The 14,636-nt window shown below is 37.0% G+C and overlaps 1 protein-coding gene and 1 long non-coding RNA gene across 3 annotated transcripts in view; both read right to left on the bottom strand.

The window, feature by feature from the left end:
• The window catches only part of LOC117958729, a 13,971-nt gene extending 5,067 nt beyond the window's left edge, over positions 1 to 8,904 (bottom strand). Inside the window, exons 1-2 of the long non-coding RNA XR_004659776.1 lie at positions 4,680 to 8,904; positions 3,441 to 3,443 (exon numbers count right to left, since the gene is read on the bottom strand). This is a non-coding gene — a long non-coding RNA (uncharacterized LOC117958729). The remainder of the gene's footprint in view (positions 1 to 3,440; positions 3,444 to 4,679) is intronic.
• Positions 8,905 to 11,085: 2,181 nt separating this feature from the next.
• Positions 11,086 to 14,636, bottom strand: part of LOC117958726 (potassium voltage-gated channel subfamily C member 1-like) — a 94,902-nt gene continuing 91,351 nt past the window's right edge. The window contains exon 6 of one of the 2 annotated variants that reach the window (XR_004659774.1): positions 11,086 to 11,204. Coding sequence is in view for 1 of the 2 variants with exons in the window: in XM_034895312.1 (XP_034751203.1) it covers positions 11,191 to 11,204 (14 nt within the window). In the remaining variant the exon portion in view is untranslated. The remainder of the gene's footprint in view (positions 11,205 to 14,636) is intronic. The other variant, XM_034895312.1, reaches the window with a different exon arrangement.

Genomic DNA, 14,636 nt, shown 5'->3' with positions numbered 1-14,636 from the left:
TACCTCCTACTTACCTAGATCTTCTGAAGCCTAGTCTAGATAAATAACCTATATAGTAGACCGTTAATAAAGGCTACAGCTGTGCTTTTGGATCTATCTACTGAATTTGGTGTAGTTGAGAGGGCAACTCACTGGAACAGTGCCATCCCATTCCAAATACAGGTCCTCGCAACTCTGGGGCCAACCATCTGTTTCCAGTGGTAAATGGAAGACGGTGTAAAGTATTTTATATAAATATTATGTATAACCGTCAACTTTGTTACTAAGGCTTGTCTGGATATGAAATATAGTTCTCTTAAATCTTATCCATTAGGTCTTCCTTTCTATATATCCACCAGCATCCACAAACACTGTCTAATTTCTCAAATCCACAATTCATTTGCAGGTGTGTCTATAAATATGCTATTGGGTTAAATTATTACATACAGTAACTGTCACAACTTTTAAAACATATTGTAAAGTAGTTTTGTCAGTAATCTGGTGCTGTCTTAATGCTAGAAATACTGTAGTCACTAACATTTTAGTGCAACCAATTACATGTTGTCATTTTTAGCATGTCATTTTGGCAAACACATTAACACCACAGGATAGTCTGTATCCATGATATTCCACTTCCAGGATTGCACAATTTCCCCGTATTTCACTCTTTTCGTGGACTATTGTTAGCTGCTCCTCAGATCTCTGCAGGGTTTATCCAGACAGCTTTCTAGATCTGTCTAACCTAAGTTATCTTTTGTAAGAAATAAAAAACACCAAAAATAAGTATCTTCCTGAGGCTATTTTGCATCGGCAAAGATGCAAAGAAGATACATACTTTTATTATTTAGTGGCTCTTCCTGGTGCAAAATGGCAACAAACCAAAGCACGTTTTTTTCCCAACCCGGAATGCTGTGTGGACTAGCCAGACCCTCCTTGACAGCGCTGTGGAGGAAGGTCTGGCAAAGCAAGACTACCACAGGAGTTATGTTGATACCACACTAATGAGCATGCAAGGAGACCCCAGAGCAACAACAGAGCATTCAGAGAGAAGGAAAGATGTCCGAGGGACTGTCCAAGGTTACTGCCTGTCAAAAGGAAGATTGACACCAAATTTTTGCTCATGGGAAATTGAAATTGTTTTTGTACATTACAGTTTGTCTAGACCTACTCTACAGGAGTTATTTCAGGACACTATACAGTTGTTAGGTACCCTTAAAAAACTCTTGTTTTGATTTGACACTTCAAATAAAATTGAATTTAATTATGTGTTTGCTGCTGTTATTATTGGTAGTTGTAGTCCTATTATCTTTACTCTAATTGCCACTGTTCATAATGTCATTCCATTGTAGCCACTGCTATAATTATACAGTCAAATAATGCCCCCCCCCCCCCCTAAGCAAGCAGGTACAAAAAAAGTGCACATGACACAAATGGAAAGTTTTTAATGTTTTTATTAAGTTTTCTAGGTTTTCTCTTTAAACTGAATTGATTTACTTTTTTCCCAGTAGTTTGGTGATTTTTTATTATTATTCATGTGGTCTTTATCAGTAAAGGAGAAGAGTTGCTCAGGTAAATCAGCATTCACAGTCAAACCTTCATACATTTAACAACAGAACTGTATTTTGTCTATTTTTCACAAATGCTGTTGAATTATTACAGTTTCACCTTTTTTGTTCTTTACATGTTTCAAAAATAGAAAAGGTAAATAATAAACATTCCATTGAAATATATTTTATACAGTTCTTGATTCTTTTTTATTTTATTTTCCTCTCTCCAGTGTAGTGATAATAAAATGATATCCAGCATCAGTCTGTGTAGCATAAACCCATTCATTAACGGAGGGAAGCCTCTCACCTCTCTTTCTCTTTCACTCTCTTTTTTTCCCTGCCTCTTTCTAGTGGACACATAGCAACTACTCATCTCTGTTGTGGGTCCATCAACCATTCAGTTGATCAACTGACTAATCAATGAATCAGTCAACAGTGATATGGACCTCACAGTGCGTACCTAAGGACGGCCCAAAATAGCCTCATCTGGACTTAGAGCATTGTGTATTTTTCAGTTTATGAATAACAATTAAAAAAAAATGGGACTTAGAGAAGGCACAGCAAATTGAGCACACAATAAGTACGAAAAACCTAAAATGATTAAACAGATGAATTTGACCTGAACAGACCGGTAGAGAGATAGGTGATGGGTAGTCTGACAATGACAACGTTTTCCACATTCATGATTCAGTGAAAAGTTATGAAAGCACTGAAAAAAGTAAAGAAAAAATTGATGACACAGAAAAATAAAAAACAGATTTTTGAAACAGGCACCAAAACCTCAACACTGGGGATGAGCAGCTACTGAAAAACCATGATTGGACTCATGAAACTGAGCCTGTTTGCCTTTAGAAAGTGATTACATCACAGTCTGCTGCTGTGTGAAAAGTGAAAAATGTCCATAATGTCCATTTATGTCTGCATAAAAAGAAGCGGAATAAAAGCAAGGATATTTTTAAGCTTGTGTCCAAAACTGTATCTTTTAACCTGACAGAGAAAAGATGAGGGGAAGACGAAAACCTTTGCTTTTTTTTGTGGAAGAGAGGCGTCCCTCCGGTTGTCCCTTCACATAGGCCATTTTCAATTAAGTTAAAGTCATCATTTTAAAGTTTCCCATGCATGCATTTAGAATTCATCTCCAAAAAAATTGGATAGAAAAACACAAGAACAAGGGATGCAAAAAGAAGTTTCTTCCTCAAAATAACTGATGGGGGGGGGGGGGGGAAGACAGAGAGAGAGGGGAGAGGTGAAGAGGATGGGATGGAGAGGAGGAGAGGTGGCTGCAAGAAACAGACTGGAGTATTTGAGCCCAACTTGCCACTAAGAAAACATGATTTAGGCTGAGTATGGAAATAGTATTTTGACAAAATATTCTCATCTCCATTTACTACCTTTACTATTTAGGATTTTGGGCTAGCTAATCTGTTAGCTTTTAGGACAATGAGACATAAGTAATGATCTTGAAGCATAGGCTAGAGCTATGCCCAAATCAACCAGCCAAGAACATTTCAACCTAAGGTCAGCTTATTAGCTTTTCAGATGAGTATGAGGAAGGTCAGCCGACTTTAAGTCAATAGTATTTTTTCTTGGTCTAGGTTAGCTATTTGGCCCAGCTCCATTTGCCTTCACTGTCTGGAGAAACTAGCTAGCTTGCCTTTTATTATACAATGCTAAGTTACGATGAATAAAAAAATAGATTTTGTATTTTAGGTCTTAACTTGAGTTTAGTTGTGTCCATTCAAGTTTAAATGGTAAATCCACAGGGCATACTGCTGCTCTGCATGCCTTCAGATTTTTGCATGTTTCGTTTCTGACCACACCCAATGCATTGATGTCACAAGTAGGCACATTGAGGTCCGACAAAAAACGTTTGAAAAAAAAGTTCATTTAAACTAAAACATTGGTGCGTTGAACACCCTGCTGTGTGCGTAAGCTTAATGCCTTTTAATTACCACAAATGTACATACACAACTCTGCTGATTGGGTAACATCTCTGACACACCCACCAAATCACAGAACACATGCCCATTGCATGGGCAAAAAAAGTTTCACATCGTTTTGGGAAACATGTTGTTCAACCCGGAAACCGCAGTAAAACAGCGGACACCGTTTTGAGATTGAACGTGCCCGAAGTGCTTTTTTCTCAAAGGAAAAGCACCCACTGTGACATCACTGATAAGGGTTTGGCCAGACGTACAACCCTCCTGGAAGTTTGAACCCACAGAAAGCTGCAACTTAAGTTGCACTATAAGTCAGCTCAGCTGTCATTTGCTCACAGGGGTGTGGCTTAGCTCAGTTTGCACAACATGCTTTCTTTCTTACACAGAGTCATTTATATAGACAACATACACTTTTAGACATACTTGTACGTATACATAAGCAAAATCCTAAAGGCGACTTTTACCATTATTACTCTGCCCCACTAGACTGCATGAATGATCTGGGTTTCTATTTGTCTTTCTAGAACTGCACAGCCATCAAGTTTCTTTCTTCTTCTTCTTCTTCTTCTTCTTCTTCTTCTTTGTCTTCTTCTTCTTCCATTGCCCTATATTTTGATTTGTTCAGGTTGGTTTCTGAAGCAACATGCCTTAGGAAGTGTATGGAGGGAGAAGAGTGGATCCATTGTGATGCAGGGGTATTCATGTCCCATTAAGCATTAATGCATTTCTTTTCCATACTTTTGAGTATCAAACAGGAAATTAGAGACATTGATTATATTTGTTTTGACAGCTAACTGAGTAACAAAGGTCAATGCCGTGGGCGCCATAGGGTTCAAGATTTTTCACCCTTTCAATGTCAATAAACCATTGTTGCAATTTGTTGTGAAATAATGATCATTTGCAGCATCTAGACACACTGGGAGACAAAGACCCAGGAGAGATTCTGCTTAGATGATCAGTGTTTCTGTGAGGTGTTAACCAATCAATTTAGTCTTCACAGAATGAATCTTCATTACACCAAAATGTCTGAGAACGACTGCTGTTAACTGAGCCTACGTTGCAAACTGCTAGCATGGAATTTGAACAATGTCAAACACTGTTACATTGCATTATGGGAATGGTAGGAACCTGGTTTTTTGGAGTTTGACTCATGCTAGGGACTACATCAATAAATTAGCAGACAATTATTTAATGCTCCAATACATTTGAGAACCTTCAATTGCACAGCCTTTAGACAGCGATAGACAGTTGCATGTGCAATTCTGATCAGCAATGTTGTCTATCAACGTTGACGGCTCAGCCACATACTCAATTATTGCTAGAAAACCTTTACTTTTTACATCTACAGTAAGGGTTTAGTCTCATTGTATGGTGTTATTGTATGGTATTATAACCAGGTTAAAAGTCTTCTTTCTAATTTATATACAGTTTAATAACAACATTTGCTACCCTCCGCTAAACCTCCCAAACCCCATCTCAGACATAAAACCAGTTTTTCTGCAACATCCCAATGACATGAAGCCTTTAACCCAACTGGTGCGTGCATAGGCTATCTTTATGTTCATTACATGCTTGAATACAAAAGCATTTTATCGATCCATTGTTATAATCTTCATGATCATAATTCATCATAATTGCATGTGTTACAAATACAAAATATATGACATGTAAACCAAATTCTACAGTGTTAACAATTAGGAAAATGCTGAAAGCAATCAAACCAACAAAAGTAATGACAGAAAGAAGTTGCATCCACCTTGGTATAGCTACAGTACAGTACATTGTAGGCTATTATTATTTTTGACATTTCTGATGCTGTACTTATATACCTTTAGGAAGACAAGTGATGTAAAATATCAGAACCAAGGCCTTTCACAGTACCACATACAAAAAGAAGAACATCCTGGAAGTAATGAGACCTAGTGCAGTGTGGAAGGACATTTGAACACAGTTTAGACTAAAAGGACAGACAAATCTACTTCCAGGCTTCAAGTAGCAATGTAGGTATCCGTCATGTTAATTTGAAACTATTATTTGAAACTTTGAAACTTTCCTGAAAAATACATACTGCAGCATCACAACATCTCAACAACAACATTCTTTCCCTCAGATTCTTGATACAGTGTATTCCTGAGAAACGCCCTTTTTTTCTATATGATTTTTGGCTTACTGTTATTTGCTAAGACTCTCCCAGAATGTTACAGAGAATTGTGTGTATGTCTGAAAATGTAACAATGAGGTTTTTTTTTTTGCTGTGACTGTGAGGACATAGAGTAATTTTGAACAGAGTATGGATACCAAACATTTTTGGTCCACACAAAGCACAACGTGGTGCAAACCAAACCTCATATTTAACCAGCCAGGGGATTTCATATACATCATTTCAGTCATGGCCGTTTAAGTTATCGGGTTCAGTTAGCGTGGCTGCATACACTGTAAATGCTACAAAATACAAAACAATATACTGTAGGGACTGCAGCTTTACTGTCTACCTAGTACTTTTCAAATCAGCTTTGCATCAAGTGCGTAATGACTTTTTCTGCTGTGCCCAATAATGATGTGAAGATAATAAAAGCTGAACAAAAAGGTTTTACTGCCTATATGAACCAAAATCTATCTTAGTTGACCTAAATAAAGTAGCGGACCAGGAAAATCTTGCATACATGGCCAATTCAGATGAGATTTAGGGGTCAAGAATTCATATCTATACAAAGAATGTAGGTCTGAAGTTCTTTGTTATAGAAAATATTCTCTCTTAGCAATGTGACAATGATGAATGGTAATATGACCACATTTTGAGAATGTCCAATCCACAAATACCAAGGGTAGACTTGTTCATCTTAATAGCCCTTATTGAAAATCTGATGCACTTATCTGGCTGGTGAGTTTGGCAGAAGCAGTGACAAGAGGAGTGTGCAGATTTGTCTGCAAACGGCTGGACATTTGTCATCAAATCTTAGTTTTCTGTTAATTAAGAAATGATAAAATAAAAAATAAATAGGGAACAAGCCAATAATGGGTTTGATGGTGGACGTTTGTCATAGCCCTACTGTATGTCAGCCACAAAATGAAAAACTCACACACATGGACGGATTATGAAACAATGGGCCCCATTTTATGTATTTCTTTTAATTGCATCGCTTCTCTTTGTAGTCATTTTGAGTTTCTTTGTAGACATTTTGTGTGTCTTTGTAGTAGTTTTTTTAGTCTCCTTGTAGTAGTTTTCAGTCTCTTTGTAGGCATTTTGCTTCTCTTTAAAGTCACTTAGAGTGTCGTTGAGCTTGTTTTGTTTTGATTTGATTAACTTTCCATGAAGTATTATCAGTCACCTTAAACAGGATCTCACCCAGGGCATCCAGCCCCTATCCCTTCGCCCACAAGGCCTGTGCCTGATAGGCCTGTTCAGTAATCCATCCAGTCCTACAATGTTTCAAACAATTTTGCCCAAGTGGTGGGCCAACATGGTCTCATAACCCAAATACCTATTAATACAGAGCAATCAAAATAAATTAAACAGCATACAAAATTAACAATTATGTTCACATGAGATGCATAATAGAGATATGACAAGACAAATGTCCAGTGTACCAGAACACAGCTTTTTTTTAACACATCTGTTGAGAAGGCTACCTGCTATCTTTCAGTCCACCCAAAGTGCTTCTTTATTTCCATCTTTCTGCTTATTCCCTTGTTTCTCTAGTTATTTAAATTTGACCAGAGACTGTGAGAAAATAGTCTTTCCCACAACCCAGCAGAACATCTTACTTCTACTGTTTGTGGTGATAGGGGTCCTTGGCCAACACTGTTTGAACACATAGAGCCAAGATGGCTGCCTCTCAACATAGGGAAACCACCGCCATCAGGAGCCGCTTACAATCCATTAATGGTGGTCTGAGAAATGAGCTGCACACAGTGCATGTGTGCCTCTTCTGCTCTTTTATTGTCCCACCAGGTTAGCAGGTGACAGATCCAACATATTTTAGTGTTAGAGCACCCTATGTAGGACCACAGTGTTTAAATGAGACTTTGTTATTGCGTAATACCTTAGGTCACTTTTAGGGATAATAAACTGGAAAGCCTCCACTCTACAGGTCAGACCTTGGGCTGTCTTCGTTCAGTTTTCACTCCCTCCTTTACTTAAGGTAGAGTTACTACAGGTTTTAGCTGGGCATACCATACATTGATTTTAGAACCAGTTAGGCTACTAAACCATGTCACCATTTGGCATATACATGTTCTGGGACAGCTTGGTTTATGAAAAAAGAAAGTTTTACTAAATTGGAAGAGTTTGGTTTTGATGACCAGACCTATTATTAATTAGAATTTTATTTATATTTATAAGAATCGTTTCTTTAAAGGATGCAATTTAACTGAGTTTTGACCATACTGTGATATGTTGTTATTTTCTAAGCAAATTATGCCAATTTAGCTCATCAGTAAAGTTGGTATTATCCGCCATGAAGATCTGAATTTTGTATTGATGTCTGTAAATAAATACACTTCAAATTTAGCTACACTTTCATGCAACACCAGAGAGAACATTTTTTGAAAGCATGACAACTTAAACAATATGGGAGCTTTAACTGAGGAATGTTGTGGCTACATTCTAGCTTTATTAATAAAGTAGGGTTTATAACTCATCAGACCCCTTCAATACACAAGTTAATTGCTTATGGAATTGTGTGATTCTCTCACATAGTGAAAGGGCAGATGTGGTAAAGCACCATGAAAAAGCTACACTTTCTCTTTTTTTGTTGTGTTGTGAAGTAGGACGTTTCCATGAAGCCCTTGAACCACAAATTATCTTTCCTTGTGTTTGGTCAGGTCCATGGCTACCATTGAGACCACAGATGTCATGTTTTTTGTATTTGACATAAAATTATGAAATTAGTTTACAGTCTACAATTACACATGTTTTTTTTTTTTATGAGGCTGATTCTGATATTTTTTTAGTCTAAATTTAACGGTCCATAAAGTCTTAGTAGAAAAGTGTGCAGGATCAAACACTTCCCTCAAAACCAAAGAAAATCCTGTACACTTTCCAGCTCACTTTATGAACACAACGTATCATCTTCAGACCTTCATCAGGCAAAATACATGCAGATAAACAGTTTGTCTATATATCGAGTGGGGTTATTTGTTTTTCTTTTCGATTGTTTTCAGACAAAAAAGAGGTTTGCCGTGACATTTATTCTTATTTTTATTACAAAAAGTTAAATAATAGGCTACATAAAATGGGGGATTTGTCTCTTTTTTAGAATGGTTGAAATCTCCCAGAATGTTGGTGGCCAACAAATGGGTTAGGTGGGTATGGTTGAGCTTAGGGGAATTGGACTTTGGTATTTCTGAAATCCTGGCTACGGCCCTGTGTTTGTTGATACTTCAGTGGTAGATACTTAATGAATTCATAATTTCAACCCTAAAAAATTGATTCTAACCCTAACTGATAACACGGAATGGACTTTAAAAGCACATTATAAAAAAGAAATTGCTCTTTGGGGAAACAAAACCTTACATTCTGCTCAGAAATGAATGTAAGAGAATGGAATAGCTTGCCTGGATGATGAGGCAGTCACCTTGTACTGTATCTTTTCCATGCTGACTGGATCACTGTGTGGGTAACCAACTTCACCTGTACCTTTCCTGACTTTTCCTTATTTCCAGACTGCACAGTGTGGCATTGCCTTGGAGATCAAAGCCAAGAAAAAAGTTCCAAAGAATGGGATAACAGTTTCAATTCAAATGCACTAAATCAATGACATCTCTGAGTGGACTGCACAGTTCAGTTGAACATCAGTTCAATATTCCTGGGTCCACATTGTGACACAAACACACACAGCTGCCGTTGGAGACATATAAGTGTTCTGGTAAAAGGCTTAAAGGAAGAAGAAAGAGAAGAAGAAGCGGAGGAGGGAGAAGAAGCAGATTAGCAGCCAGGTGAGAAGTTGAAGTAGTAGTAGAGAAACTTGTAGTAATAAATAGTTGCAGAAGTTGGGAGAAGTCTTCTTGGATTTCAGTGGGTTGGGGGGGTTTGGGGGTCTCCTAAGATTTCTTAGAGAAAACAAAACAGAGTAGATGTAGCAACCTTTTTTTTTCTTAATTATTTGTGTAATCAAATCGAGGAAATCTTGTTTGAAACACAATCCTGCATTTTTTAATTGGTTGCATATAACACAATCTTTGTAAAATTTTAAAGTTTAAATTCTCAATTTCTAGCCCTGTTATTCATGGGGGAGATCAGAATGGCTTGCAGAAGTCATGCAGAATATTCATGCTGGTAAACAATGTCATAAAATGCATTTTGTATTTGCAATCGTTTTTTGTGTCCCTAAAATAGTTTCTCAAAGATGTTCTCCCGCTCCTGCTAAATACCTGCTTTCTTTAAAATGCCTCTATCTTCTTGCCCCACAGCTCCAGAAAAATAGAGTGTATGGTCAGCAGAATCTCCATTTACCCTCCCTCTTTACCTCAGAGGGGGAGGGAGCTCCTCCTCCTCCATTTTGCCTTCTGAGAGAGCAGTTCGCTGCAGGAGATGCTGATAGGCAGCCAGTTTGGGGGGTTAAAACTAGCTTGGATGATGATGACTTTGCATTGACATTGCTGCGTGGAAAAAAGAAAATCTTTAGTCTCTCTCATAGACTCTTTCCGTTCTCTCTCCCCCCCTTTTTTAATCCATCCATTGTGTCTTTGACTGTCTTTCATTGGGTGTTAATTGGTTTCATTCATGCCATGCAGTTTTGTTAAAAAGATGGAGCAGCAGCGATGCTGAGATGCAGGGAGGGGGGCGGTCGAGATACCGTAAACACTCGAGAGGGAAAGAGACAGTAAGAAAGAGAGAAAGCTGGTCAATCAAATCTTCCTTTTCAGTGACGTATCCTTTTCTTTAGAAGATGTTACAGCTAGTTTCTTGTCTTTGAGGGCTTCGGTTCACCCCAACTGGCACGTCCATTTTTCTGTCTTTGGGTTAATTCCATCACAAGGTGGATGAAAACTGTCTCTTAGACATTTGAGTTCTTAGTCCCAAGATGTCAACTGGCTCCTGGAAGATTGATCAGGATCATGTCAATATACATGTGATATGGCTGATGTTTTCTGATATGTATGAGTAGATTTCAGCCTGCCGTTAGAGGTCCTGTAGCTCAGCAGAGATCAGCAGGGCAGCCCAGCTTGGGCAGTCCAGCGCCAACGCTTGATCTACCAGAGCCGTTAGACATCGCAATGGACAACCCCTCACCTTGCATAGTGCTTTGAGTGCCAAAATAATGGTACATCCACTGGAAATCAACAGTTGTGAATGCAGCTTCTTGAAATAAAAAGAGTTATGCAACAACACAACTAAAACAGATGGCATCTTTGTTACATGGTTACTAATCCAAGTCTGACAGTAGGCCTTTTGGCCGCTACGCTGGGAGCATCCATGCTGTGGTTTGCTCAGAAAATCAGTTCAAAATAGGTGAAAATGTTTTCTCTCCCATCTTAAAATAGCTTATAGTTGATCTCAATCCCTTTTCCTTATTGGGATCATCAGTGAGTTTGCATATGAATGTGTCACACGGATGATATTTCAGGTCAGAGTGTCAGAAACGGGGATGATGTCTACCACTGATCTTCTTTTTTTCTCTTTCAGTCTATCTCCTTCCCTTTTCTACAGTAAATCCCGTTGGGGGAGATGGAGGAGCAGCGGTTTCAAAGTTCATGGTTTTCCTCTTCTTGACAGAGTGGGTTTAGAAACTCAGCACTAAAAGGGAAAAAGAAAAGAGAATTTAGTGAAGATTTGAAGTGAGAAAGTAATAACTCCTGACCCTCAGACACCAGACCATGGAAATGTGTTTGATGAAGACTTGTCAGAAAATAAATAGTTAAAGATTTTTAAAGACTTTAAAACCCATAAAAGGTTCATCAACACATCATAAGTCAATTGAAAATATGATGTAATAGGTGATAAACGCTATAGTAATCATTTGATTTTGACTACATTCCACTTACTGTGTTTCAGATGTTAAGTGAATTTAGTAACATCCAGGTCTGGTGTAGATCAAGGTCGAAACCCAATTTGCAATTTACTTTAAATCAGTGGAATGATGTGGATGGGTAAAGTAATGTTTTCTTTGATTTCATAAGAATGACATCTGCTCAGATACAAATTCCATGGAGCCAGTTGCACCAACTATTCAATAAATTCAAAATTAGCCCAGTTCTATTTTTTTAGTTGAGTTTTACAGGCCACTATATTAAAACTAGTGAAACTCATGAACTATTTTTCACACCAAGATTGGTAGTTACTAAGCATATCCATTTTCTAACTACTGGGAGATACTGTTGTGTTGCTAACTGAACCAACTACCATAGCTAATGTTATCCTGCTAATATATCACACGTTTATAGAAAAATGTTAATTTGAAGTATGGTACACATGTGTTAGATTTAAAGATTTTCAACTACATTCGCAAAACTAACACCACATATCTCAAATTACAAAATGTTATGACAAAGACAGTTGACTAAAAGAGTGAATAGTGTTAGGTTAGTATATTTCCCACTTGTTCTCTATGAATACTAAAGAGTCCCGCTGGGTCAGCTGAGAAAAATTAAGTTGGATTAAAAAAAACGCATGGATTCATAACGCTCTTGGTTTTATAAATGTGAGCCATGTGGGAAAGGTATTCACAAGTTCAAACTTCTGGGATCAATTACTCTATGGCGAAAATATATGAAATCACAATTAACGCATCTTTCCTAACGTAGTAAGGTTAACAATTAAACAATTTTATATCAAAATGAGCCGTCTCCAACCTGGAGAAATAAGATTGGTTTCTATTAGCAGCCTGCGGGGCTTAGGGACTGTCTATAAACTACAACACCGGCACAAAAATATCTATTATTATTTAATGATTAAATAAAGTAGAGACTCCAAACTTACCTCAATTATAACTTCTAGTTGTACTACACCGCTTACTGTATAAAAAAACAAGTTAAAAAACGCTACCTTTTTTTTCTCAGCTGACCCCAGGGGTGCTCCATTGAACACTACTACTAATTTCAAACTCTTAAACACAGATTTCTCCATGTGTACTGAGATAAATCAAATAAATACCTACTGTACATTTACAAAAGATACATATTTGCGGCCAAGTTATGCTATCTTATGATGCTACAGTGACTTCCTGTTCATATTACTATTATTTATAGTTTAGTTAAGATTAGTTTTATTTAACTATTTAATAAGAACTTAGGAAGGACTTCTGCATTAACTTTAACTTTGCGTTAAAACTTAGTGAAAAATGTTTTAATTGCTGGTGCAACCTAACAAAGATCTATTGATGTTGGCACATGGGATGGTTCTGTCAGACATTCACATTTTACAACGATCCAACCAATTTTACATATGACTATGAAAAGCCACATCAGGAGATTGAACGTGAGAAAATTAGCAAAACTGACAATTATTTTACCCATCACAGAAAAATAAAACTTCAGCTCTTATTCACATTGATTTGATAACTTACTGAGGTCCAGTGTGGAACCACATGATATATAGGCCTGTTTCCCAAAAGCATGAAGAACCATATCTGTATCTAGTTGGGGCACCTTGTCACATGTTTCAGATGTCTATAAGTTGTTCCATGAAAAAAAAATGTCCCCTTTAAACTTTTCAGATGGTTTATTAGAATAATTGTTCAAGGCTCAAAGAGCAAATAACCTTCTCAAATGTCTACACTTTGGAGGGCCCTTTGGGATCCACCAGACTAAACGGCCTATCTAGCTCTACCTTAACCAGCTAACACAGTACACTAACACTTACATTTGTATGCCTTATTAACACCAATCTACTAATTTGTCAATTTTATATTGATACTTTTAGCAAATGTTTCTTTCATAACTGACAGTTGAGGGTAGCACTTTACATTCCACCATGGTAATAAGATGGTGATAGTGGGGTAACAGTTTGATAACAAAGAGGTAATATATAGGTAATAACTTGTAATTAACAAAGTAATAAGTGGGTAATACATCAAAGTAATAACATGTAATACTGGGGTAATAAGGAGATAAGAAGATAAAAGATCTAATAATATGCAATTATAAATGTAATAAATAGGAATGGGTTTGATGATAACCATAGGTATACCTGGGTAGTGGTGATATAGTTATAGTAATATTGTAATAACATGATAACAATGGGGTAATATGTGTTGATGTTTTCACAGTATTATAGCTACTATCAGCGTAATACCTTCAAAATTAGATAAACTCCTTGAAATTTAAAATAGGTAATTACCATATTATGATGCTGAAATGAATCCACCTTTATGTTCCAAATAATTAAAATTAATAAAATTCCCTTTTGTTTCATGGTAATACTTTACAAATGATATGTTTAATCTTGTGGCTTCTTATCTGGAAACGTCTGATATTTTCTGTGTAATAAACTGCCTGTTTCTATTTAATTACATGGTAATATTACAATAACAGAGGTGCAGAGATTACTTGGAAATGCTTCCGGTAGTTCCCAGGTAAACTCTTCACCTCTGTTATTATAAAATTACCATGAAATGTGTCTTGTCCTGCACGCATGTTACCCTGTGCAATCTGACCAGCAGCTGAACACCTTCCACCATCAAGCACTGGAGACTAGGATCATCCTAACTCAGTTTATTTGACTTACAAAGGGTGAAACTGGAATGAGACACAATGACCCGTCACTTAGATATTAATGAGTCACAGATATTATACAATGATAATTGTAAAAACAACATAACTACACTGTGATGCGGTAGTATATACAGTAGGCTAGCTGACATGTGAGATGAAATAAAAGAAATACGTAATGTATTGTTTTACAGTGTGCATAATTTAACCTATATTTATCTAAATAAACTAAAATATACTTACATGTGGCACAACCCAATATAAAAGTGGCAATCTAGCTTACTGAAGCATTCCGTCAGTCTAATATGAGCTATCAATCATCATTAAAAATATACATATTGCACATCAAGCTTTCTGACAACAATGAACAGAGCTATCACAACAGTATGTCAGCCTCTTGTTCACATTCAGAGAATTCTACCAAAGGCATGTGGAAGATTGAAGCGTATAGTATGAAGAGATGATAACTCAAACAATGAAGCCTTCTGCTCACGTTCAACTTCCTGACTAAATCCCATGG

The sequence above is a fragment of the Etheostoma cragini genome, chromosome 15 (genome assembly GCF_013103735.1).
Source record: "Etheostoma cragini isolate CJK2018 chromosome 15, CSU_Ecrag_1.0, whole genome shotgun sequence".
NCBI classification, from domain to species: domain Eukaryota; kingdom Metazoa; phylum Chordata; class Actinopteri; order Perciformes; family Percidae; genus Etheostoma; species Etheostoma cragini.
Note: the sequence above shows the minus strand (reverse complement) of the source record. Positions and strands in the feature narration are given on the sequence as shown.